This window comes from Siphateles boraxobius, unplaced genomic scaffold (genome assembly GCF_051911475.1).
Source record: "Siphateles boraxobius isolate OS27281-9 unplaced genomic scaffold, OSU_SipBor_1 66, whole genome shotgun sequence".
Taxonomy (NCBI): domain Eukaryota; kingdom Metazoa; phylum Chordata; class Actinopteri; order Cypriniformes; family Leuciscidae; genus Siphateles; species Siphateles boraxobius.
The window spans coordinates 30985178-31012425 of record NW_027509193.1 but is presented as its reverse complement, the minus strand read 5'-3'; the positions used below and the strand labels follow the sequence as shown (position 1 = coordinate 31012425).

At 38.9% G+C, this 27248-nt stretch overlaps 2 protein-coding genes across 7 annotated transcripts in view; both read left to right on the top strand.

The window, feature by feature from the left end:
* Window positions 1–622: 622 nt before the first annotated feature.
* On the top strand, window positions 623–15681 carry xab2 (XPA binding protein 2). Its single transcript, XM_077213542.1, has 19 exons — window positions 623–793; window positions 1189–1337; window positions 1432–1555; window positions 1685–1882; window positions 2049–2183; window positions 5068–5232; window positions 6220–6364; window positions 6446–6597; window positions 7010–7129; window positions 7206–7337; window positions 11875–12006; window positions 12089–12202; window positions 12363–12525; window positions 12690–12880; window positions 12969–13091; window positions 13182–13353; window positions 14876–15002; window positions 15157–15263; window positions 15389–15681. The coding sequence occupies exons 1-19, from the start codon at window positions 752–754 to the stop codon at window positions 15448–15450; spliced, it is 2553 nt and encodes an 850-aa protein (XP_077069657.1). The 5' UTR covers window positions 623–751; the 3' UTR covers window positions 15451–15681.
* Window positions 15682–15827: 146 nt separating this feature from the next.
* camsap3 (calmodulin regulated spectrin-associated protein family, member 3) overlaps window positions 15828–27248 on the top strand; it is a 47190-nt gene continuing 35769 nt past the window's right edge. For all 6 annotated transcript variants that reach the window (XM_077213541.1, XM_077213539.1, XM_077213538.1 and 3 more), the window contains exon 1: window positions 15828–17145. In XM_077213541.1, the coding sequence (XP_077069656.1) occupies window positions 17013–17145 (133 nt within the window). In that variant the 5' untranslated portion in view covers window positions 15828–17012. The remainder of the gene's footprint in view (window positions 17146–27248) is intronic.

The window sequence follows — 27248 nt, the reverse complement described above, 5'->3', positions numbered from 1 at the left end:
TAATTACATAAAAGTACATTTTAAATATATTAACTTTAAATGTAATGTCAAACAAACACACCAGTTAAATTATAATCAAGTGCCTTACATGTGCTTTAGTATGTTAGTCAGCACATCAAAACGGACATGCTCTTAAGTGCCCTTTATTTCTCTATCTCTACTATTATAAATCTGCAAGATTTGAATTGCACAGCACACTTTTTTCTCAAGGGTGAAAATCCTCATTGCTAGGGTCACTATAGGGTAGCTTACTACTACACTGATGATATATAGCCTATCTAGATGAGTGGTTTACCACAGTTAATTCTCAACTAAAAAAAAAACAAAACTAAAAAAATATATATACAGTATAGATACATATATATATATATTTGTAAACTCCAAATTTAGCGCACTGCAGAATAAAGGCAAATACGTTGTAGATTAACGCACAGGATATCAATTCATTTAACAAGGTTATTCAGAGCATAGGCATAATAAATACTAATGGATTAATTATGTTTATGATTCAGAGTACTGAAGCCTTTCTTCCATTGACCTCCATTCAAAAACGCACTAAGGCTCCCCCTAGAGGAGAAGCCCTGACACTATCTGCCTGTCCACCGCACTGTCCACCTCAGCCAATGGGAAGCGACTTCACTCGGAAAGGGCGGGGCGTTTGTATTCAACGATCTCAGCACGTTGGAAAGTGTTTGTTTTGTCAAGAATTTCACTGAGTTTTTAGCACTATTAAACGGATTTTCTCTTGCTAATGAAAATGCCGACTCTTAACGGAAAGGCAGACGTTATATTCGTAAGTATTTAAGTGTCTTAAATCAGTTTCCTGACATTTAACCGATCCTGTTCTCAGCTAGCTGTGATTAGCTTGCTAACTAACAGTTACGAGAGTATAAGATAACTTTATGGCAAAATAATGTTTGGAGATTTTTATTAGAAACATCTGTGATTTGTTACCTGTCAAACATCAACTGGAGTGTTGTTGTCATGTTTAACGTCACGTTTAATAACAGGAACAGTAGTTAGCATATATGTTTAATATTGTTTAGATCAGAACAATTATGATTATGATCGAAATATTTCTTGATCCCTTATATGACTTGTAACCATTACTCAAACTTGACTTTATCTTTTTGGGCTTGCTTAAGCATCTGTGTTTTCATAAAACTCATGTTCATGTGTATTTTGCAGGAAGATGATGATTTGCCTTATGAAGAAGAAATCATCAGGAATCCATATTCAGTAAAGTGTTGGATGCGTTATATTGAGCACAAGCAAAATGCTCAGAAATCAGTGCTCAATATGATATATGAAAGAGCTTTAAAAGAGCTGCCTGGCAGGTCCGTACATGTCATCCTGTTCTCTTACATTGAACCCGTGTGCTTGATGCACATACATGATGTTTGTTTCTTTTCTTATGTTTTTTTCTGTCAGTTACAAGTTGTGGTACAACTACCTGAGAGAGAGGAGGAAACAGGTGAAAGGCAAGTGTGTCACAGATCCAACATATGAGGAGGTGAACAACTGTCATGAAAGAGCACTTGTGTTTATGCACAAGGTAAAGTTGACGTTTCATGCATTTTCATATTTCTTTGGTGGCAGTACTGTGTGACAAAGTTACTTGTGTGATTTGATGGTTGCACATTAATAGCGGAGTGAAACTTCATTTTGTTCTCTGTCTCCTCAGATGCCGAGGATATGGATTGACTACTGTCAGTTCATGGTGTCTCAATGCAAAATTACACGAAGCAGACGGACGTTCGATCGGGCGTTACGAGCGCTGCCTGTTACCCAGCATCCTCGCATCTGGCCCTTGTATCTTCGCTATGGCCGTAACTTGCCTCTCCCAGAAACAGCTATTCGTGTTTTCCGTCGATACCTAAAGGTAAGGGACGGACATTATGCAGAATACCAAATACACGTTTGATTGTCTGTATAAGTTGAGATTTCAAGCCTTGTGCTTCGAGGTGCTGTACGATTTCTTTCTCCTTTCTGTGTTGCCTTGTTTAGTGAGATCTCTATAGACTTGCTTTTACCTCTGTCCTGTCTAGTTGTCTCCTGAGAACGCAGAGGAATACATTGATTACCTGCGTTCAGTTGGACGTCTGGATGAAGCTGCGCTCCGACTGGCAGCTGTGGTCAATGATGAAAACTTTGTTTCTAAAGAGGGAAAGTCCAATTATCAGGTCAGCAAATGACATGTTTTACATTTTGAGTTTGTCCACCTAAACATGTGCAGTGTAAATATACTACTGTTGTTCAAAAGTTTGGGGTTGGTCAAAAATGAAAATTTTCTATTTGAATATAAAACAAATTGAATATAAATTTATTCCTGTCATGGTAAAGATGAATTTTCAGCATCATTACTCCAGTCTTCAGTGTCACATGATCCTGCTTTAAAGCTGCTTTATATATTTTTTTAACAGTGATTCTTTTTTTAAGCATTCTTAGTTGAATATAAAGTTCAAAAGAACAACATTTTATTGAAATGGAAATATTTTGTAACATTAATAATGTCTTTATTGTCGCTTTTGATCAATTTAATGCATCCTTGCTGAATAAAGCTATTAATTAAAAAACATATTATTAACCCCAAACCATATTTTATTGGACTGTCATGGGTTTAATACAAGTAGAATGCTCTTTTATGAAGTTATTTCACTTAAGGACTTATTTAGTCAGATTATGCCTGAAAAGGTTTTTGATTTTATTTGATCATATGTTAATTAAAAAAGAGAAATTATAATATGACTTCTTGTGTTTGTTTGCTTGGTTTTATTGTATTTATATGATATTTTTGTAATTTAATTTTTCCCATGAAAATAGCCTTAGATGCTGACATGGCATTAAATAAAAATATCTATCTATCTAACCCCAAACCTTTGAACATTAATGTATTTGACAAAGATTAATTTTAATACTGGTTCCTTACTAAATAATGTATGATGAAATCTGAAATTGGTCACCATTTGATTAGATTATTTTGGAAAAATTCATGCTGAAGACACAAATATAGTTGCGGATCTGAATTTGGTGGCTTAAATTAACATTTAATACACTGGTCATTATTTTAGGAATTTTTATTATTAAAGTCCCTAATCGATTCATTCAATCTTCATTCTCATTGTGATGCATCACAGCATTTGCATCTATCTTTATTAGGGCTGGGTATTGTTAGGAATTTCACAATTCGATTCGGTTTCGATTCTTGAAGCTTCGATTTGATTCCGATTCGATATTGATTTATTAGCTTCAATATCGATTCAATAATTAGTAAATACACAAGTAATTAAGTACCTGAGTATATTTTTAAATAATGTGTGCAGTATTACCAATGTTTAAGAACAAATTGACCCCAGCATGTTTCCTGTCATGGTTTATTTAGCAGAACAAACTGTACAATATTGTACGCGTTGAATACAAACCACAACTGTAACAAACAGGTGCTTTATTCACACCTCTAAAGTGCATGTAACTGTAATAGAAAGTATATTTCTTTCTTCCTATAATTTCAAGTTATAAAAGAAATGTAAACAGAAACACAAAATGTGCATACTCATAAAAAAAATGCGCTTCGTGAGGCACACGCGCGCACTTTTGCACACACGCAAGGACTCTTCATCTCTGTCGTGCGCGCACTATGCGGTTTGGAGCTCGCGAGCTCTAGATCTCGGGAGATTTGAACTAATTTGCGTACATCAGAGAGCCGCTATCAATATGCGGGAGACTCTCGGAGACTTATTGTTGTTCTTATTATCATTTAGGGGGGCTTAGGAACATTTTGGGGTAGCTTCAGCCCCCCTAAAATAGGCCTAACGACGTCCCTGGTTTGTGGTGCAGGCTTGAACGGAGTGCAGTTACTGTCCGCAGTGTTGCCAACTATTGTCAAGGGAAAATAGCTAACGCCTTCCCTAAAAGTCGCTAAATGTCGCTAGATGACGTCATACGTCAATTAGCATATTCGTGACGTCATCGCGTCGTACTTGCGTTCTGCCTGTCTAATGTGTTTTCTCTATAAATTAATGGTCAGATCACATACTCTATTTAATATATTATAATATAATATAGCCGAATGTAAAATAAAGCTGTTCTCATTTCCTATATGTTTGGCAGACAATAGAACGAGTAGCTATGATATAGGCCTAGTGAATGACTAATATTTTGTATAGGCCAATGTGGAAAATTATCTGAATTGAGAGAGTTCGGGAGCCGGATGAACACAAGCTTTGTGATAGTGAGTACTACAAGTAATACCGTAAGCACAAGAAAAGGAAGGAAACTAAATTATTTAATTAAAAGAAAAAAGAAAAGCAGATAAGTGATAAATCCGTGGAAAAAAACTGCTCATTCACGTCTCTCAGCGGCCGTGCGCTCAACAGATGAATGTGCTGCTGCTCCTCTCAGCCATTTACTGAACAGGGTAGACGTAGCTAGAGTGAGTGACGTTTGAAAAGTCGCTAAAAATAGCGACTCATTTGCGCGATTCTTTTGCAGTCTCTACGCGGAGGGGTGCTCTAACTGCAGCTGGGAGGGGCTGCTGGGCGAGGACTGGGCCGCCTGTGAGTGCTTTGGAATGGGGGTGGGACCCACGGCAGCACCCGCTGCTCGTTGAGAAGAGTAAGAACGATATGTGCTTTCACGTCAGAGAGTCTCCATAAGTCTCCAATAACACCAGAAAAAGTCGTTAGATTTGTCGCTAGTCGCTTTTTTGAAAATGTGTTGCTAAAGGGGTCTAAATACTCGCTAAATATAGCGACAAAGTCGCTAAGTTGGCAACACTGACTGTCTGTCATCTTGCTGTTTTGGAAAAACGCGTCTAGTACAACGCTGAACGCTCTCAGTGGAGTGTTGCCCACAGCGCCGCCACTGGCCGGTAGGCTGAATCGATTCATAGGATCTGATGAATCGATATTGAATTGAGAAACAAATAATTGCAATGCATTGATGTATCGATATTTTTACCCAGCCCTAATCTTTATGTCCATATTAATTCAGGTTTGTGAATTCTGCACCATGCAAATTCTCCTTATTTTTACATGGAAAAATAAAAACCTGAAAATTCAATTACAGCTTTGGCACGAGCTCTGTGATCTCATCTCACAAAATCCGGACAAGGTGACCTCACTAAACGTGGGAGCGATTATCCGAGGAGGTCTCACCCGCTTTACTGACCAGCTTGGAAGACTCTGGTGTTCTCTGGCGGATTACTACATCCGCAGCGGACACTTTGAGAAGGTAAAAAATTTACACGTCAACGTATAATACATTTTACATGATCTGTGTGAACAGATCATGTTTTTAGTACCTGTTCCTGTTTTTTAGTACATTGTTGTCTTGTAAACGTACTCTTAGACTCCTGAATATACTAACTCTGTTCACACACAGGTTGACACCCTTAACCCTTTCACACGTAAGTTTAAAATATTCTAACTGACCCCCCAGCGTGAGTTTTTCAAGGCGACCTTTATTTAGAACTTGTCACTTTAATGTTTCCATGGTGACGCGTCATTGCTTGTCACGTGACACAGCGCAACCACAACACAGCGCTGAATGATTGATGATCTGCTTTTATGTCATTTTCGCTTTTTTATTAAAAATATTCACAAATGTATTAGCTATAGCATGAAACACTGATATTCCGATTGTCAAATATGTGCAAGTGGATGTGTTTTGTTGTTTAAACACCTTTATAACGATCGCGTTAGTTGAGCTGTATGCGCGATGGGCGGCGCCATGTTAGTTTGTTTCACAGTTCAGAGAATGGGATCTGTTGGATTTACAACACGTCAATTCCTCAACTTCTCACGAAATACATGAAAGTAAGTGGCCGGTGAACTGGGAGAAGAATAGGGTCAAATGTAAAGCTACTTACACAATGTGTATCTGATATGAATAAAACGTGTCGTCTTATTATAATGTAGGATTAGGATTATTATTGCCGCTTCCATAGACATCAGTGTGTATTTTACACACTCAAAATCATAGTTTTGCTAGTACTTGTGTGTATTTAAATATCTGAAACCTAAAATAAACATTATGTGGTTGAAAACACTCAATAGTTGTGATATATGACAGCACTGAGTGCGTCCTTCTCTGGCTCAGCGCCAGCAAACTCGCGAAAGCACATTTGAATTTAGCAGTTGATCACGTGATGCACAGACCGTTCTAATCACACCGGTGTGATCTACGTGCGAAAGGGTTAACTATCTTGTTTTTTTCAAGGCTCGAGATGTGTATGAGGAAGCCATCCTAACTGTAGTCACTGTGCGAGACTTCACCCAGGTTTTCGACAGCTATGCGCAGTTTGAAGAGAGTATGATCGCTGCCAAGATGGAGACCACATCTGAACTGGGACAAGACGAAGATGGTGAGAGATTTATCTTACAGACCTTTACAGCAAATAAGCCTTGACATTGGTCTTACAGAAATGCTGATTTCCCCACTGTAGAAGACATTGACTTGGAGTTGCGATTGGCCCGTTTTGAGTTGCTGATAACTCGACGCCCGCTCTTATTAAACAGTGTGCTGCTCCGTCAGAACCCTCACAACGTTCACGAGTGGCACAAGAGAGTCAAACTCTACGACGGCCAACCTCGACAGGTCAGAAAAATCATTTACATCATCTTTAAAGGTGCTCTAAGCGATGTCGGGTGATGTCACTTCTTGTTGACGTTCGAAGTATTGTCAAACAAAACGGAGACAAGCTAGACCCTCCCTTCTCCTCATTTGCGTACTAACCACCCAAACCCTTCTTGTCAGTTATTGGCTGGAACAGTTTGTTATGTTTCGTGGTGCGGGTTAGCCCAGTTTGTTTTTGTTGCCGTTTGTGGAGGTTTGTGTTCAGGGGACAGGCAGCGAGCGGATAGTGAGGAGATGTTTGCTGCATGTGACAAAAAATGTTTTGGCCTAAAAAACCTGTGACATCGCTTAGAGCACCTTTAAATCAGTCGATATTTGTCTCGATGTAACTGTCGTGTGTGATTTACACATCCTATGTTGCTTTGTCCTGTAGATCATCAACACATACACAGAGGCTGTGCAAACAGTAGATCCCGTGAAAGCCACAGGAAAGCCTCACAATCTCTGGGTGTCCTTCGCCAGATTCTATGAGGATAACGAACAGCTAGATGATGTACGAAACTTCCCATCGATAATTACTTGGCACGTTACTGTAAACTGATGGCTAACTGTTTGACTTGAACTTCAAGGCTCGGACTATCTTCGAGAAGGCCACAAAGGTCAACTACAAACAGGTGGATGATCTTGCTGCAGTGTGGTGCGAGTATGGAGAGATGGAGCTGAGACATGAGAACTATGACCAGGCATTGCGTATACTAAGGGTAAGAGACAGATTCACACATTACCACTAGTGCTTTAGTGCAGCGGTTCCCAACCGTATTTCCACTGGTACTTCTGGTGTATTGATGACAAAGCTGTAAAAGCTGTTATTATAACATAAACGAGGAGTTTAGATTCAAATAATTAATTAAAATCTATTTCATGATTCCCGGAAGTTTCAAAAATGCTATTTTCCTCAAAGGCAAGAGTTGTTGAGGGGAAAAATTAAAGTAGAAAATATTTCAGTTTGGAAAATTGACATCATTCTTTATTCAAAAATGATTACAAATTTGTTAAAGATTTTGTAAGCATATTGCGTAGTTGTGCTTGGGAGTCATTTGTTTTATTTGCATTAATGCAATGAGACATGTTAGATTCTGCCAACATCATTTTTGGTCAGGCTATACAGGTTAAAAGAGTAGCAAAACTCGAGGGCATGTAAATGTAAATTTGACAACTTTAATACAAAAATATTCATACACTTTAATGGCAATTTACACTCACAGCTCCAGTGTGAAAACCTAAAAAATTCTGAATTCAAATGTTGAGATTTGCTTTCAAAGAAAATAGTCACAAACCTGTATTCTGAATTTGAAGTAGCAGACAAGTAGTCACAAATGTGTAAAATGCCATTCACAGAAAAACAATGACAGACACAAACCTTTAGTACATATTTGCTCTTATTCTTACATTCTCATTCGCAGTACAACCTCAATCAGGCACTTGCAACTTGTCAAATAAAAATACAACCTGGATCTGTAGTTTTGTTAATTTTTTCAGATGAATACCTTAACCAAGTTTAGTGTTATGTTCTTCCCTCATATTTAAACCATTTAAAAAATATAATATTTTCCTCATATTTTGATCATTGAATTGAACTTGTAGGGTCATTGAGAACATCACTTTTGGCCACTACTGTACATATCGATTTTTAATGGCTTTCAAGGCAAGGCAAGGCAAGTTTATTTATATAACACATTATATACACAATGGTAATTCAAAGTGCTTTACATAGAAGAAATTAAAATAATCAAAAGACAGAAATGTTTTGAGTCTGGATTTGAATGTGACTACTGTAGGAGCACATCTGATCTCTTCTGGAAGCTGGTTCAGCTGCGGCTGGCATAGTAGCTAAAAGCGGACTCGCCATGCTTAGAGTGAACCCTTGGTATTTCTAGCTGATGTGATCCTAGTGATCTGAGTGATCTGTTGGGTTTATATTCAGTGAGCATATCTGCAATGTATTGAGGTCCTAGGCCATTGAATGATTTATATACCAGTAATAATACTTTAAAATCTATCCTAAATGTAACTGGCAGCCAGTGTAAAGACCTGAGGACTGGTGTGATGTGTTCATATTTTCTGGTTCTGCTCAGCGTTCTGTTTGAGCTGCAACTGTCTTATTGTCTTTTTGGGAAGGCCAGTGAGGAGTCCATTACAATAATCCACCCTGCTGGTGATGAAAGCATGCACAAGTTTTTTAAGTCTTGACTGGAAACAAAGCATCTAATTCTTGCAATATTTTTCAGGTGATATATGCTGATTTAGTTATTGCTTTGACATGACTACTGAAACTAAGGTCTGACTCCAGAGTCACACCCAGATTCCTGACTTGATTTTTAGTTGTTTGACCCCTAGGCTGAAGGTATGCGTTCACCTTGAGAACTTCATCTTTGTTTTCAAACGCAATGACTTCAGTTTTGTCTTTGTTTAACTGAAGAAAGTTTTGGCACATCCAATTGTTTACTTCATCAATGCATTGGAACAGAGAGTTAATGGGGCTGTAATCGTTAGGCGATAGGGCTAAGTAGAGCTGTGTATTGTCTGCATAGCTGTGGTAAGCGATTTGGTTATTTCTCATTATTTGGCTCATTGGGAGCATGTACAGGTTGAATAGCAGTGGCGCAAGAATTGAGCCTTGAGGGACTCCGCATTTCATGGATGTCCACTCAGACTTATGAACTCCAATACTCACATAATAACCTCTCCCTACCAAGTATGACCTGAACGACCATTTTAGGACTATCCCAGAAAGCCTGACCCAGTTTTCCAGCCTGTCAAGAAGTATGTTGTGATCGACAGTGTCAAATGCAGCACTGAGGTCGAGTAGTTCCAGCACTGATAATTTGCTTGTATCAGTATTTAAGCAAATATCGTTTATTGTCTTTATGAGCGCTTTCTCTGTGCTGTGCTGTGGTCGGAAACCAGATTGAAAATTGTCAAAGTATCCATTTGAGCTTAAGAATTTGTTCAGCTGATTGAAGACAACTTTTTCAATGATCTTGCCTATGAAAGGAAGATTTGAGATCGGTCTATAGTTGTTTAATATGGTCTTATCCAGATTGCTCTTTTTCAGGAGGGGCTTGACAACTGCAGTTTTCAGGGAGTTCGGAAAACTCCCAGAGAGAAGTGAGGCATTTACCACTTCTAGGAGATCTGCTTCTAAGCTGTGTAACACATTTTTGAAAAAAAGATGTGGGAAGTGCGTCAAGGGGGCAGGTTGATGTTTTAAGGTGCTGTACGGTTTCTTCCAAAATTTTGCCATCAATTGCTTTGAAATCAGACATGGTGACTACTTTCTCAGGCTGTTGTCTGATCTGTCTGACCCCAGCGCAACTCAAGGATGAGCTGATCACCTGTCGGATATTATTGATTTTCTCAGAGAAGAAAGAAGCAAACTCACTGCACTTGCTGTCTGAGAGCATTTCAATGGTAATCTGGCTTGGGGGGTTTGTCAGTCTCTCTACAGTAGCAAAAAGAGTGTGTGTGTTGTTTATATTGCTGTTTATAATATTCGAGGAGAAAGTCTGTCTAGCTTTGCTTAGTTCCTTATTGAAAGCATGGATGCTGTCTTTGTAGATGTTATAATGGACTACAAGTTTTGTCTTACGCCACATTCGCTCTGCTTTTCTGCATTGTCTTTTCATATTTTGCACTGCTGTTGAGTTTCTCCAAGGTGCTTTTTGTCTGCCATTCTTCTTCCCGACTTTCACAGGAGCAATATCATCAATTACACTCTTAACTTTTGAGTTAAAAGAATCAAGGAGAAAATCAACAGAGTCAGCAGATATGCTTGGCGTTGAAGATATAGCCTTCATAAATAGTACACTAGTGTTCTCCTTTAAGCATCTCTTCTTGACAGACACAGATCTAGCTTCAATGGCAGGAGAGATCAATATATCAAAGAAAATACAAAAATGATCAGACAGTACTACATCCTTAATAACAATCGATGAAATGTTTAGACCCTTGCTGATAAGTAAATCTAGAGTGTGTCCACGATTATGTGTGGGTCCATGTACATGCTGAGTCAGATCAAAAGTTTTTAATACAGTTTTAATTTCTTTAGCCATATTGGTTTCTGCATTATCTATGTGAATGTTAAAATCTCCAGCAATGACAAAACAGTCAAACTCTGAGGAAATTGTTGATAACAATTCTGTAAATTCCTCAGCAAAGGCTGGAGAGTATTTTGGAGGCCTGTAAACAATGATAAGTAAAATGCGTGGAGCACCTTTTAACACAATACCCAGATATTCGAAAGACAGGTAATTCCCAAATGATATTTGCTTACATTGATAAACATCTTTATAAAGAGCAGCTAAACCCCCACCTCTTCTAACAGCTCTGCAGACACTCATAAAAGTAAAGTTAGGAGGGGCTGTTTCATTGAGGACTGTTGCACTGCAGCTTTCTTCTAGCCAAGTTTCATTTAGCAACATAAAATCCAGGTTGTAAGAGGTTAAGTCGTTGACTAGAAGTGATTTATTCTTAAGTGAGCGGATGTTTAAGAGTGCTAACTTAACAGTCTTACTTTTTGTCCCCACAGCAATCTTAGTTTGGCGTGTAATAGGCACCAGATTAGATGGGTTTGCTGTACGGCTTTTGAAGGCCTTAGACTTTCTATCATGTAATCGAACAGCAATAGAGAAAGATACAGGCACGCTGGGTTCCCGCTTGTTCTGTAAACATTTGGGAAAGTTATTGTTATCATAGCGGGGACCCGACACATATCACTGAGAGCTGGTATCAGTTGTTTTTGGTTCACCTCGAGCCGCTGGAGGAGGGTGTGGGCCCTGGCGCTGTGGCAGAGGCCGAAGAGCTCTCACAGGAGGAGGGGGAGGGCGAGCTGGGCCCGTAGGCTTTGCTGGTTGTGGGGCCTGCCGTTTTTTGGTTGGTATCTGGAGGCTTGCAGCAAAAGAGTGGGATAGTCTAGTTCCATCATACACCAGTTGTTCCATTTTCTCTGAGAAGCACAGAAGTGGAGATGCTGGAGAGAGGGATAACATGTCTGGTGAGAGCGGCTGTTGCTCTGGTGTTATTGGAGGCTGTAATATGCTGTCCTGGTTTCCTTGGCTGTTTTCCAGAAAGTCATCCTTGGGTGCTGAATCTTGGAGCTTTCAGCATTGCTATTATGAATTATTTTATATTATAATATTTGAAGTCATTTTGCAACCCAGTTTCTTTGCGATAAGGGATCAGTGAGACTTTTCATGTCATCAAACTTTTCCCAGATGTTGACAATCTTTTTCTCCTCAGAAAGCAACAGCGATTCCCTCAAGAAAAGCAGAGTATTTTGACGCATCAGAACCGGTGCAGAATCGAGTATATAAATCCCTGAAAGTTTGGTCCATGCTTGCAGATTTAGAGGAGAGTCTTGGCACATTCCAGGTATGCTACTGTATTCAACAAGCTATATTTAGCAGTAGACCCTTGCAATGTTGTGTGTTAATGGAACTGGTACTTTTGTCAGTCCACAAAGGCGGTGTATGATCGCATCATTGACCTCCGCATTGCCACACCTCAGATCATCATTAACTATGCCATGTTTCTTGAAGAACACAACTACTTTGAAGATAGCTTTAAGGTAATGGAATTTAATCTGTCACATGGACATGACCTTGCGTTTTATTCATTATTGTTTCATCCTTTTGGGAATTTATATATTTTTGCTTTAACAATCATGTTTATTTATTCATCAAATCATATGTGTTTATGAATAAATCTGGATTTAATTTTGATTGTAGGCATATGAGCGTGGCATTGCCCTCTTTAGGTGGCCTAATGTCCATGACATCTGGAACACGTACCTCACTAAGTTCATCGACCGTTATGGAGGCAAGAAGCTGGAGAGAGCACGAGATCTGTTTGAGCAAGCGCTGGATAGGTGTCCTCCTAAATATGCCAAAAGTAATAATACAGAAAAAACAAAACTATGTGATTAACTGCATTCATTTCAAATGTTTATCATAAAATCTAGAATCCATTTGATCAGCTCTAACCTTTGGAAATGCATAGCCAACTCTGTTAGATATAAAAACTCATGTCCTGATTTAATTTGTGTTGTTTAACAGCGATCTACCTGCTGTACGCTAAGCTGGAAGAGGAGTACGGTTTGGCGCGACATGCCATGGCTGTATATGAGAGAGCCACTTCGGCTGTAGAGCCACAGGAACGCCATCAGATGTTCAACATCTACATCAAACGGGCAGCAGAGATTTATGGAGTCACTCACACAAGAGCCATCTATCAGAAAGCCATTGAGGTAAACCACTCAGCTGGTATCGCTTTGAAAATATATCAGGATTTATAACATGTTTTGTGCTGTAATGAGTTAACTTGGCCTGGTGCAGGTCCTGCCAGATGAACACGCCAGAGACATGTGCCTGCGCTTCGCTGACATGGAGAGCAAACTTGGAGAGATTGACAGAGCGAGAGCCATCTACTCTTACTGCTCTCAGATCTGTGATCCCAGGGTAAATCTTACCTCACCGTTCCACATTACTTTGGTCATATTGTCTGTGATACTGGATTTTGAACGCCCTCCCGTACCATTTCTTGAACAGTTGACCGCTAATTTCTGGCAAAGCTGGAAGGAGTTTGAGATTCGCCACGGTAACGAGGACACCATCCGTGAGATGCTGCGGATCAAACGCAGTGTGCAGGCCACATACAATACACAAGTCAACTTCATGTCCTCTCAGATGCTCAAGGCAACCACTAATGCTACTGGAACAGGCAAGTTTCCTTCATTAAAGGGGTCATGACATGAGACATCAAATTGAGCTTTTGACATGTAAGAGGTCTTTGTAGCATTAAAATAATTTCACAGCTTAACGTCGTCCTCGTGTAGAAAAAAAGCATTTATTGAATCAAGCTTCAAAAAATAGTTTGTTTGGGTATTGTGGGATCTGTGACGTCATATAAGAAAATAGATTTGCATATGACTGCCTCTAAAGCAAGACATCGAAGAATCATTGTACACCATCACACAATTAGCCCCGCCCACTGGTGTTCAGTCGGTTAACACTTGTAAAAATCAAATAAAACCCATTATAATCACTGACGCTGTCTACACTGGATACCGCATCCAGCTTAGTGTCTAACATAAGAGCAGGCGTGACCATTTTTAGCTTAAATAATGCTTCATCATAAAATAACTGTTCTATATGGATGTTTTAACAACACTTACTCTTGTGCAATAGAGAGTGGGCGTTGATACTGTTTCTTATGCAGTTACGTTATAATCATAACAGTGGCCGTTTACTGACAAGCCTTAAAGGAGTCGCCCCTTAAAAACGCTTCATTTCAGTCAGAGGGTATATTTAGGGATTTCTGCATATATATTTGGGGTTTTTTTTGTGTGCAAAAACCTTTATTAACGTATATGAACCTAAAGGAACATATTCAAATAAAAAAATCATGTTATGACCCCTTTAAAGCCTTTTAATATCTTTTATAACTGTTTTAATTTTCCTTACTTTTATTTTGTGATAATTTTAATTTCTTTCTGTAAAGCACTTTGAATTGCCATAGTGTATGAAATGTGCTATATCAATAAACTTGCCTTGCCAACAGGAAATCAAAATTGATTGTTTTTAATATATGTTCTTTAGCCTTGAACATCAAAAGTTGATTTGAGCTAATGTTGTGGCTGTTGTTTCATGTTCACTTTGCAGGAAACATGTGTCTTTATAAAAACAGTTGATTCTTCCACACTAATAACTGGAGTAGTGTTTCAACTGTTAACTAAACATAAAATTTGGTTTTGTTAATTGAATTAAGGCTGAAATAAAATTAACTATAAATATTAGACAAAACTTAAGTTGAAGTACTCAAGCTTATAATCATATGTTTAGGTTGAATTAAATTAAAACTGAAAAGTAAATTAAAGCTATGATATATATATATATATATATATATATAAATTAAATGACATGCATAACAATTACTAAAACTTTGAAATGAAATGTGAAAATATATATATATATATATATATATATATATATATATATATATATATATATAACAATTAAAGCTTATTAAGATATAAATAAATTCTATAATAGTATATAAATCATACTAAAATAAACTGAGAATGGTGCAGAATCTGTTATTTTCTAGAATGACCATCTATATTTGCAATGTGAAATTTATGTGGTAAGCAAATGGGTGTTGGAGTGATCCACAAATTGAGGTTATGTAACAGCATATTATCATTATCCAGTGTGTGTGTAAACGTTTGTGCTGTGCGTTTCAGTGTCAGATCTTGCTCCGGGGCAGAGCGGAGGGGATGACATGAGGCTGCTGGAGCAGAAGGCTCAGCAACTGGCTGTAGAGGCCGAACAGGACAAACCCAAACCTAAAGACAAGATCCTTTTCGTCAGGTGTGTACTGCTGTGCCCTAGTCTGAGGCAGGCCACACAAACCAATCAGAGCACAAGCCCGGCTCAATGGCTTATTTGAACGATTCTGCCCTCTTTGGAAATGAAGTTTCTATTGTGCTATTTACATCACTTGACATTTGTTTGATTTGTATAGGAGTGACACCTCTCGCAGTGAACTCGCCCAACTCGCCAAACAAGCTAATCCTGATGAGATTGACATTGATGATGATGATGAGGATGCAGAGGATGGGGAACCGGATGGTTAGTTCAGATGGAACATGATTGTTTTTTTTTTTCCTAGATACTCGAACACTTCATCAGCATTTTGATTTTGAGTGTTCTGTCTTTGAACAGTTGCTGATCATTTTGCATGCATGTCATTTCAGAAGTCCAGTTGGAGCAGAAGTCTGTCCCGACTGCTGTCTTCGGAGGACTAAAGGAGGACTGAATTTGTTGCAGTTTAGTAACCAAGAAACAGTGAAAATGATTAGCAACATGAATTATGTAAATGGTTTGCTACACTTTAGCAATACCAATTCAGACCACATGGTGTCACTCTTTGCAGCATTTGTATGCTTTCATTTTTTTTCATGATGGCATTGGGTAGATTAAATGTTAAAGCGCTAGAATTGCATTGTTTTCCCTCTGTCTACTGTACATTAAAAGATCAATCCCCATGCATGACATCTACAAATCGTTTGTTATCAGATTGCAATACTGCAAAGTCTCTGAAGGCTATGCCCATGGTTGCACAGACACATGGGTGTAGCTGTTGAATCTGAATGCTGTGGTTTCACTAATATGTCAGTTTGGCACATCTGGTTATTGATCACTCTGTCTCTTTAAACTTTCTTTTTGTTAAAGTTTCTTATTCTGTGTGTAATGGGATGTACATTTATTCTTTTAAAGATGTTTGAGGCTGTTTATATCAATACGAATAATTGGATTTGTTTATGAGCAGTACAGTTTAAGTACTGGTTCCACTACAAAGAAAAATGAAAAACCAAAGAATGAGGAAAAAAACTAATTCACTGTTTCTCCCTAATTAGATTAAAATAGTTCTGAGAGTTAATCTTCTTACCAAGTTACAGCAGTGGTCTCTCTAACATCATGTGACCTGGACCTTCAGTGTGTTCAGTCATCTGTTAGGTTTGTTCATAGCTGTACTTCTGAACGATTCTTTGTGAAAGTCCATTTAAGTGCCTACATTGCTTTGGGGATTTAAGAGGTTTTTATTTATTTATAAATTCTGCACTAGTTTACGACATGGCCTAAATACAGGTTTGTCGAAGTATGTTATTTTTTTAAAATATATTGCTCGCTAGTGTGAAGCAAAATTATAGGCCAGAAGTTAACTTTTCAACAAAATAGGTCTTAAAATAGAAAGTCCTCCCAAGAAACAATGAAACTATTGGTGTTAACACTGCACTCAGTTTAGCATTGAAATACCGTGCCAATTATATGTACTACGCTGTTCATAATGACTAATATTTCCTCTTCGCACTCTTCTGGGCAAGTTCTACCTGTCCTGCACCTGTTTCCATGAGTTAAAGCGCCTTCCTACCTGCTGCTTTAGTTCACAAGCTTAGCCCCGCCCCCTCAGCGCTGTCTCGCACACTCTGACACCTGATTGGACGCCCGGCAGGATGATTGACAGGAGTATGGAGTACCTGGAAATCAGTCCGGAGCGTATCAGCTAGAGCGATGTGGACTCTGAAGCGGGGTCGAAAATAGTGAAACATCCCCTGGAATATTGCTGAATCTGTCGCTCCGATAGACTAAAACAGCCATATACACCCGCCAGCTATACTGGATGTATTAAAAGAAGATCTAAAGAGGAATAAATTGTGAATTACTTTATTATTTTTTTTCGCCGGAACGCTAACGTTACCAGAATCATCGGCCGTGCTGTGGTCGTGTGAAAGAAAAGGATGAGCGTTTGATTTTTGTTTCATTCCTCACCGCATCGCCTTCCTCTGTTTTTCCCGGCCCGTCTGTTTTGGACCTGCTATGGTGGACTCGAATGCAATGAGGAAGACTTTTGTGGTCCCGGACATAAAGCCGTTGGATCAGTATGACTCGAGCAGAGCCAGAATCTGCGCCAGTGTCGGGTGGCTCTTGGCGAAATCCTACGGCAATGCAGGTATGAAGTGGCCGTGTGTCAAACCCTTGTGTGCTATCTTTCTAGAGTGCAATTTCTTCTTCTGAGTCAGCTGAACATGTGTAGGCAGCATGAGAGACCAAAAACCAGTCTAGCTAACTTAAGGCTGCTGGCTATGTTTTTAGACGCAGCCCATTGAGTCTGACACATTTTTGTTTCCTTCTCAAATCTTCTGTTCTCTCTCACCTGTCTGTTTTGAGAGCAGCGTTTGCTCATTGTTCAGTGACTGCGGAGGAAAGCATGTGTGAAGGTGAACAGTGTGTAAACTCAGCGTTTTTCACAACACAAAGACCATATGAGAGGTGGAAAGCTGTTGGTTGTGGCCCAGCAATGTCTTACTGCATTCAGTCTGGCTCTCTTAATTAATTGAACAGAATTAAGTCAGTTAAGGTCTAAAGGTGTGCTTTCTTCCACCCATTGGGCACCGAGAACATGAATAATCTAATGGGATGTTTATAATACTAACAGTAACTACAATAAAAATGATATCAAATATAGGGGTAACGTTAAGTTCAGGTTGATTGGATCCCCTTTTGACATTTAGATGACTGGGAAAAAGTGTTCCAATCAACCTGAATTCACCCTTAAGTAAAATACATATTTAAAAACTATCTAGGATATGCCTTAATAAGAGACCGGATAAAATTTGCCCGTGATCGTTTTCCACGAAGACTTTAATCGCACGTGCTTAATCCTTTCAGCAGACATGGTGTTGTCTGGGAATTATGATGTTATGATGTTATGATGTGAAGAAATGTTGTAGTTTTGAGCTGAATATGAATGTATCATGTGAGCGCGTGCTGTGAACTCACCTATGTGTCATATTCGCCCACTATCACGAACCCCTTTGTTAATACACCCATAAAGATTATGCAGGTCTTGAGCAGACGGCTGATAATTACAATGAAGTGCTTGGTATGTTTAATTTTTTTAACTTAAGAAATAATAAAAAGGAAACTGTATAAACTGACCGATGCTGTAAATTGACGATGACGTCAATCAGTGACATCAGTGTAATGCAGTGACATCATTTACTCCATCTAAAACGACCCTATCTATCTATCTATCTATCTATCTATATCTATCTATCTATCTATCTATCTATCTATCTATCTATCTATCTATCTATCTATCTCAATCTCTCTCTTAAAAAGGCAGGGTTGGCGATTTGTTCCCGATTTTTTTGTTTTTTAGTTATGCTGGTTGAAAGTCTCCTCCCATCCTTATAGCAATCACTAAGTTATATGGTCTAAATGTATTTATAATCTGTAGAAACCACAGGACCATAAAATGTTCGTCCTGTCAGTGTATGTATTTCCACACCTGCTTGCACAGACATAAGTCATCATCAGCCGGCGACCGAAACAGCAGCCGCCTTTTACAGTTCCTCCTGAACCAAAACAACCAGCTTATGCTGCGTTTACTGTAATTTAATAGAGATGGCAACCTGTGACTTTGTACTCAGTATTAGATAATGTCAACACTATCAAGGTGAAATGAATCTGCAGTAGTCAGATGGTACAGGTCAGAGCTCTTTTTGTTGTTTATGTTCATTATTATTGTAATGTTATGTGCTTTGAGGTAGTTCAACTCGGTCTTTCGTCTCGTGACGCTTTGCAGACTTTGCTGTTTTGCTGCAGACATGTGTTTTGAAGGAGCCGTGGCTTTGGAGACGCTCTGAAGGGAGGGTGGGATCTTATGCTTTCAAAGCTAGCTCGCTTTTCTAGCCTCTCCGAAAATTGCCTACCCTACCTTAAGGCAAGACACCATCACATACTTCCCTAGTTGGCTAATCACAGTACATTAAGACATACTGTGCATTGCAGGTTTTCTGAGATGCTAGGTTTAATGCAGTATGCACTCATTTGCATGAATTCCCTATACAGAAGTCTGAACATTAGATAAAGCCAGGTTCAAATTTCTTGTTTCATTTTGATGGTATGTTAGAAAGGATTTTACAGAAGGGGATTTTGGATATATCTTTGTATCACTCTAAGTCAGGAATAAACTCCTCTTTAAAAACCTTCAGAATAACTGTAAAGTCTAGTGCGTAAGTGTAACTGAAGTGGAGATTTCTGGTTAATCTCTGGAGAAACAACTCAGTTTGAGACAGTTTGAAGTGTAGGCTAATAATTAAATAAACACTTAAATGTGTATTTTGGATGTTTTCTTTCTGCTAGTCTGAATGAAGAAGTGGAAAATAGCCCAAAATCTTAAAATTGACCAGTGCATGAATAACAACAATCGTTTTACCTGTAGCGTCTTGCTTTAAAAGAAATGGTGACCTGTTCCAGTGTCTTAAATATGCAGTTTCACTTACATTAATGTCATAAAAGGAAGATTCGTCCATGTAATTTGTCAACTTAATTTATTTCCCACTGTAACCATGCAGCAATGCAGCCTTACATAATCTGTTACTGTTTTCCCCTGTTGAGCTTGTACAGTGACATCAATATTGGTTATCGGGTTTAAAAAAAGGCCTAGATGCTCTTTTTGTTTCTAGGCCTTTTTTCAGTGTGTAACCTCTGTGTTTCTCATAGTCAGAAGAGGATGGTCTCGCAGTCAGATCCTGGCCTGAGAATTGAAACACACAAGATTTGTTTTTCTTTTTGGGTGCTGCAGACGGGCTAGTGTGTTTTTAAAAGCCTCATTGTGTCCACCTAATGAGCCACCGTTAATTCAGATTGTAAGTCTGCATTCCTGTACTTGTACTTGCTTTAGTCCTTGTTTTGAGCCCGTTTAGAGTCGTTTTTATTTAACGGTTCACATTACTCATAACATTTAACTCTGAAACGGGTGGATAATTAGAAGATAATTAAAGCTTTTTTGTGTTGGCATGAGTAATGTAATATGCAATCTGCAGTCTGTAATTTTCAACTACAAACTGGTTTCGATGGAGTTTCAATTGTGTGTCCTCTATATTATTTAGGTTCTTCTAGAGCATTAAATTTATGGCATCAGGGAAGTCAAAAATAACACAAAATATCACAAATAACCTTACATAAGCTATAGAGCTATGCTGTTTTGTTTCTGATAAGATATTTCTGCCCAAGATTTCGTTGCTTAGTTAAAGGAAATAAACATTTTATTACTGAAAAATATTGCTAGAAATAGTTCAATGTAATTAAAAATGGTTTGAACCCTGTGTTTTGTGCTTAGTTTCCCACGGTTAGCTTAGCAACATGATAACCTCAACATCAAGCTCTGTAGCAGTTGGGTTCCAGGAGTAAAAATCCCATTATTTTTCTCTATAGGGAAACTTATATTTTTAATGATAACTTCTAAACCTTTAAAGACAGAACTACTGTGATCCACGAGGCTCTTAATCAATGTTTTGTTGAAGATATCAGCCTGCATTAATTTAACTTATCTTTTTTTAAATATTTATGTTTGACAGTGGTATTCCCGGGGGCGTTTTACAGAAACTTAAGTCCTAAGATCCGTAAGTTAAGATCTGACAATTTAATTTAGGATTTTTCACAAATTCGTATTACAGAAGCAAATGTTAAGTTGATTTAAGATTCTTATTCTATTTTACAAAATCTCATCTTATCTGTAGATAGGAAATCTTAAACCCCTCCATCGGGTTCGGTAATCAACTCTCAGGTCTGTTACCAAGCAACCTACGATACACAAACAGCTGCTGTGTGATGTAAAACGGAAAAACTCTATAGATTAGAATGAAGAAACAAAATAAGTGGTTGTAACGAAGGTATGTTGTTGTGGGAAGGAGGAGGCGGGAACCGGCGAACTTTTAACAACTTTAATAATCATAAAATAAATAAACGCAAAACGAAGGTAAAGGCAACAGCCCCTCACAGCCAACTGCCACTCACACATAAACTAAACAAAACATAAAATAACAACATAAATAGTCCAGGCCTGGTCCTCTCTCATCACTCCTCCTCTTACGGCTTCGCTCCTCCGTGAAATTTATACGAGACCGGTGCAGGAACACTTATGTCCACAGGTGGCGCTCATCAGTAATCATGCCACCGGCCTCGCGTCGTTTTCTCACGGCCCTCGACCGCTATGGTGGTGCTTTTCATTAAATTAAGTTTTGATAGGCTTGGTAGAAAAGGCAAAGCCCAATCCTTTTATTTCATAGGAGTCTGTAATTATTTGTCAGTTTTGTCATCAAAGTGCAGCACATCATTTGGGTCTTTCCATCATCAAACATCGCTGTTCTTCATCTGGTATTATTAATAAAATGTGACGGCATTCTCAGGCAGGGCTATTGTTATGAGATTTTTATAGTTGGCTTTCAAATACTTTTGAAGTTAGGACACCATTGGGATTGCCCTACCGTTTTTAGGATTTTTTGCGGAGTTAGGATGAGTTATGCACTTAAGAAATGTCATTCTGTTATAGCTTTTGTCCTAAATGAGGTCCTAACTGAAATTACCATGGTTACCAAACAGATAAGATAGGATTCTAAGGATCTTTCTGTAATTCGCCCCCTGGTGAAAAACTACATTACCACATTTCTGCAAAGAAATCTCCAACAATCAGAGAATCAAAACAAACAAATCGTGCTAAAAGATTTCTTTGGTTTCATTGTCATTCGCAGTGTTTAATGGGATTGTAGTCTTTGCCTCATTAAAGCTGCTAAAGGGTTTGTTCACCCAAAAATGAAAATTCTGTCATTAATTACTCGCTCTCATGTCGTTCCAAACCCGTAAGACCTTCGTTCATCTTCAGAACACAGAGAAAGATATTTTTGATGAAATCTGAGTGCTTTCTGTCCCTCCATTGACAGTCTACGCAACTACGACTCTCAAGCCCCAGAAAGGTAGTTAAGACATCATAAAAGTGACTCCAGTGGCTTAACCTCAATTTTATGAAGCAACTTGAGTGCTTTGTTTACAAAATTTACCACTGTATTTTCAAATTATTAATCTCCAAACTGTCTTTTTTGTACTATTTTCAAATACTTTTTTGCTTCAAATCAAAGTTTGTATTGTTGTGATTCACCTCATAGCTGGTTCGTTCGGCTGATGGCCTATAACGCTTTAGCAAAGACTTTTTTTCCAAATCCTTATCGGAAACATGAATGGGAAAAATACTTCCAGAAACAATGTTGTGGCAATGTTGTTCTCTTGGAATCAACTGTAAGTCATGGCTCCTGTGCCGAGGGCTATTTGAATGGTGTGTGGAGTTGCTGCCTATGATTAATTTTTCCGGTCTGTCGCTCATGAGACTCCATGATGGTCAGGATACTGTCTTATACCCCTTTTCCAACAAGGCAGAGCTGGTGCTGGTTCGGAGCCAGAGCCTAGTTTCAATTCGGTTCTTTGGTTTTCCACACGCAAAGCACCAGCTCCGAACCAGGAAAAGTGGTTCTTAAGTAGCACCAAATCATTGCTGGTCTAGAACAGAGCCAAGTAAGAACCACTTGCGTCAGGGGCTGGGGGCGGGGTTACCGTGACCAACAAGACGAATAGAAACTTGTGACCGCCATTTTTAAATAGCAGCTAGTCGAGCTAATAGCAGCTCGATTATAAATATCCGTCTATGTAAGTTACGGCGAGCTGCACAAACGTGTTGGACTCCGATGTATTTTGTAAACCCATGAGCATCCATAGTATTGCAACGCCCGTTATTGTTGATGGCTTGTTCGAGATGCATCGGAGCGGTGCGGACCGATCGGAGCTGCGGGAGTGTTTGGAGAACATACGACTCCTTGTGCTTTTAGATCGCTATCGCAGTGCTTTGATGTCATGCGGAGATCGATCTGCGAGAAGCCGATGCATCTCGAACAAGCCTGGCGTACTGTTTGGCGCTACCGCACTAGCGTTGCTGGGCAACATGAGACGTATACAGTGACGTAAGATCTGGCTCTGTTGTGGCTCTCTAGCCGGTGGAAAGGCAAATCGGTTCTTATTAAGCTCGTCAGTCGAACCCACTCTGAACCAGCTTTGGCTCTGGCTCTGAACCAGCACCCGGTTCTTGTTGGTGGAAAAGGGGTATTACTGATTGTTTAGGAAAGAAGTAAGCAGTGAGGCAGCTCTCTAGTTTTTGAGCACGGCTAATGTTTCAGTCACAATATGATCACAATTATTTAAATGCAATATAGAAATGCCTTAAACTCTGCATACATTAAAGGGGACCTATTATGGCCCTTTTTACAACTTGTAAAAAGGGGAATAATAGGTCCCCAGAATGTGTCTGAAGTTTCAGCTCAAAATGCCCCACAGATCCTTTTTTAATAGCTTGTCAAGTTTGCCCTTTTTGGGTGTGAGCAAAAACATGCCGTTTTTGCGTGTGCCCCTTTAAATGCTGATGAGCTGCTGCTCTCTGTCCCCTTTCCAGAAGAGGGCGGAGCCTTTACGGCTCATGCTTTGGATACTCTGGCAACAACAAAACTGGAGAATGTCATGCAGCCAAAATGTCTGAAATTGTCAGTAGCGGAGTTCAGCCTTACATGTTCGAACTACATTCGGACACTGATTGAGAGACTCAGAAGGAAGTTACAACTTTTAGAATGCAACTTGACGTTTCTGATTGGTTAGTCGATAAGTTTAAGTTGATTCAACTCATTGACTAGCATGTACCGTCATCCAGTTAATCAAAAAGGCTTGCAGAAACAACGCTTGTGCAAATTCAGCATTGAACTGACCCTCGTTTGTGAAACAGTCTGGCATAAAATGATTTGCGCAAATATATAACACTTCAACGACTTTCTTTGGCTCATTTCCTTCATAAATTAAAGATGCCGGGACTCTGTGGAGACTTATGTTTGTTGGTACATCCAATAACAGAATATTTGTAATGTTTTTTTGGTGTAGACATTGTATATCTCCAGCTGCTACAGCGAGGAAACAGAAATGGCGGACTACAGCCGCTCACTCAGAGCGCGATATATGCTGCTAATAGAGGGAATGCACGTGACGTCACCGTTGGCCGGAGTGACTGCAGTTACGCCCACAAGTGGCAAAAAGACTGAGCGGCAGCATTGATTTTCAGTGTGAATGCTGCGGAAAAACACACAAAACGCGTCTAAAACGGGAAAGAGCTTTGAGACTGACTGTACAACTAGATTTGACAAGAAATATGAGGAATATTTTTACAGACTACCTAAAGCTACAGAACAGAGAAGCAAATAGATCGCTGCAATTCATAGAAACAACTGGACTCCAGGCAGCGAAAGGTGGATTTGCAGTTATCATTTTTGTGTCAATATGCTGAATTTAGTGGTAAAATCATTCTCTATATATTGTATTGTTATATATTGCAGTGACAACTCATCAATCAAATATTTACCACTGTATATTCTGTATAATTTGACATTTTTAAATAAACACTGACAAAAAACTATACAAGTTTTAAGTCTCTAGACGATATGATGATATATATAACATTGATAAGTGATCACCTGGATTTAGACCTGCCTATTTTGTATTTATATAAAGCATTCACAGGCAAATTTGCTGTATGTATTTCCCTGGTGTCGAAATCAGGCACATATAAATGTCAGGAAACACGATTCCTGGCTGCATGTTAATATCCATGGATCCCTGGATCTTTAGTAAGTTGTAAGGAACACTATATTTAAGTCCAATCTTTAGTTTAAACTGATAATCGTTTGTTTTACTTGCGTTTTCGCAGTTTCCCCTATTAAATCCAGTCACGCAGCAGCTCTTCTGCCACTCAGTCCGGCTGAGGGGGCGTGTTCCGGCGGGAAAGTGACGTTAATGCATTCCCTCTATAGGGCACATCATAAACGCTCATTTGGAGAGACTGTTTATGATTAATAGAGATTATAAAAAAGGAGTTGGGTGTATCTTTTACCAATATAGGCTTGTTGTTTACATACACTGTGGACACACATCTGTGTTCAAACACCTTATAAAACTGAATTTTGCATAATAGGTCCTCTTTAAAACTTCCAGGTTTTCTCACAAAATGTTCGATAATGATTATCGAATATTATCCCGCCATAGTTGGGATCTTCACTGAGTGTGAGAAACTGAAATCTCCCTAATTCACCGGGTTGATGTATAATAACTAGGTTGTGAGCTCTCGTGTGTGGCTCCAGTGTTTGTCTTCACTCCTTGCATCAATAGCAGACCTGTACGACCACACCCGCTGGTCAAAGTCACACACAGCCGAGCCAGAGAGAAATCAGACCAGATTAAATAGGCTTTGCTGCAGCGATGGCTGGATTTCAGCAAGACATGACTGTGTGTGTGTGTGTGCGACCTTAGACCTCTGATCCAGCGCTGCACTCGTTTTCCTACTTGAACCCGATGACATCATCACTCTCACTGCGAGTCTGTGATGTAGCCCTCATGTTCATATCAGAGCCCTGGTCCCGCGAATGAGCTGTATTTATGCAGTGAACCCACGCTTTTAAGGCACGCTGTTCTGCTAATTGCTACCTGTGTTATCAGCAAGGTTTTTTTTTTAAGTGTGTTTTTTGGCCAAAGCTTTACTCTGGATGAACTCGGCTCAATAAAGATCCTTTGAGTGCTGTCCTAGATGCAAGACCTTTGAGTTCAAGTACAGCCTGAATGCAGATGATGAGATTGAGCCAAGGCAAGGATGACTGCTATTGTTTTGTTGCATGTGTTTTAGGGATCTCTTATGTCCTCAGCACAAATCGCGCAGCTAGTTAAAGGGAGAGTGCTGTTGCTTTTCTAAAGGCTGGAATCACAACTTTTCAAATCTGAACAGATTTGAAGGTGGCTTTCACATCGGGCTTGTTTGCTGCGGTCTCTCCACAGCGCTGGTTTCGTTTCACACTCAACTTGATTCTGGCTAACCCTTTTGCATCATAAACATGCACAGCGCATGATAGAAAACAGAACGCAGGGGAATATACTGTGTTTTTAAAATTAATTTGGTGTTATAATGTGCAGCAATGTGAAGGATACTTCGAGCCACAGTTTGAGTGCAACCAAACTCAGACAACCTCCTAGGTAGTCTCGGGTATGTTACCCCGGTGCGCTCATGGGGCCGCAATAATCCCCATGACAGCTTTCACATGTACCAGTTTTCCAGCTGTAAATGGTTATAGCTGGAAAACATTTTAAACACAACAAACTCAAACAGAAACATGTGCCTTGTTGCTTGGAGATGCATGACAAATTAAAACTGTGTTCTGTATTCAACTCAAAATATCAAACATGCATGAAATCTGTCTATTCTGACTACACAAAATCCGCAGACTGGCTATTACTTTCGGCATCTAGCATTTACTCATTCAGACTGTAAATCGGGGGGGAAAAAACTGTACAAAAGTTGTGTATTGAATTCCAGCCTTTAGTATTTACACGATTTCTGCTAGAAGCATCAAGGATGATATCGGAGGTAAAACATTGGCCATACTTTCAAAATTAAGATTTTTTTAAATCCACATATAACATGATTCCAAGATATTTAAATCCCTCTAAAAAGAGTAAAAAACTCAATACTTGAAATGTATTTGCTGCGTATTCATAAAAGGATTACTTGCAGAGATACTAGCAATCTGCTTTTATTATTTCATGTGCAAATAATTAAGTGCTCAGTAGGGCTGGACGATTTTGGCTAAAATCATAATCGCGATTAATCGAACAAGTTACCTCGATTACGATTATTGAACGATTATTTAAAAAAAATCTTTCTCATGTGTCACTGGCAAGGCTTATACTGTAAATATGTTCACGGTTATTTTTTTGAATGAAAGAATGCATAATCCTATCTTTGTGATTCTTAAATAAGGAAACACACAGATAGCTTTTAATGCTTACTTATTAAATATTTCAAACAGTTGAATCAAACAAAGCATACAATGCTTGAAATAAAAACGTCTAATAAAAAAGTTAAGTTTTAATGTAAAAAGAAAGTTTCCTCAAAATGTAGAAAATAGTTCTTTTTGTAAACAAAATAAATTATTGTAAATATTGCCATCTTAAAAGTAAAATATAACTTGTATAAAACTTAAAAAACTAATCCTTTTCATATTGTGTAGCATTTGTAAATGCTTGCGTTATCGAAACCTGCTTTGTGGAGTGGAGGCACTTGTTGCTGGGTGTTTGTCAGTCTCTCTCTTTTTTCGCGTGTTTCTTTGGTACAAGCGGCTCGTGTTGCTGAGTTGACTC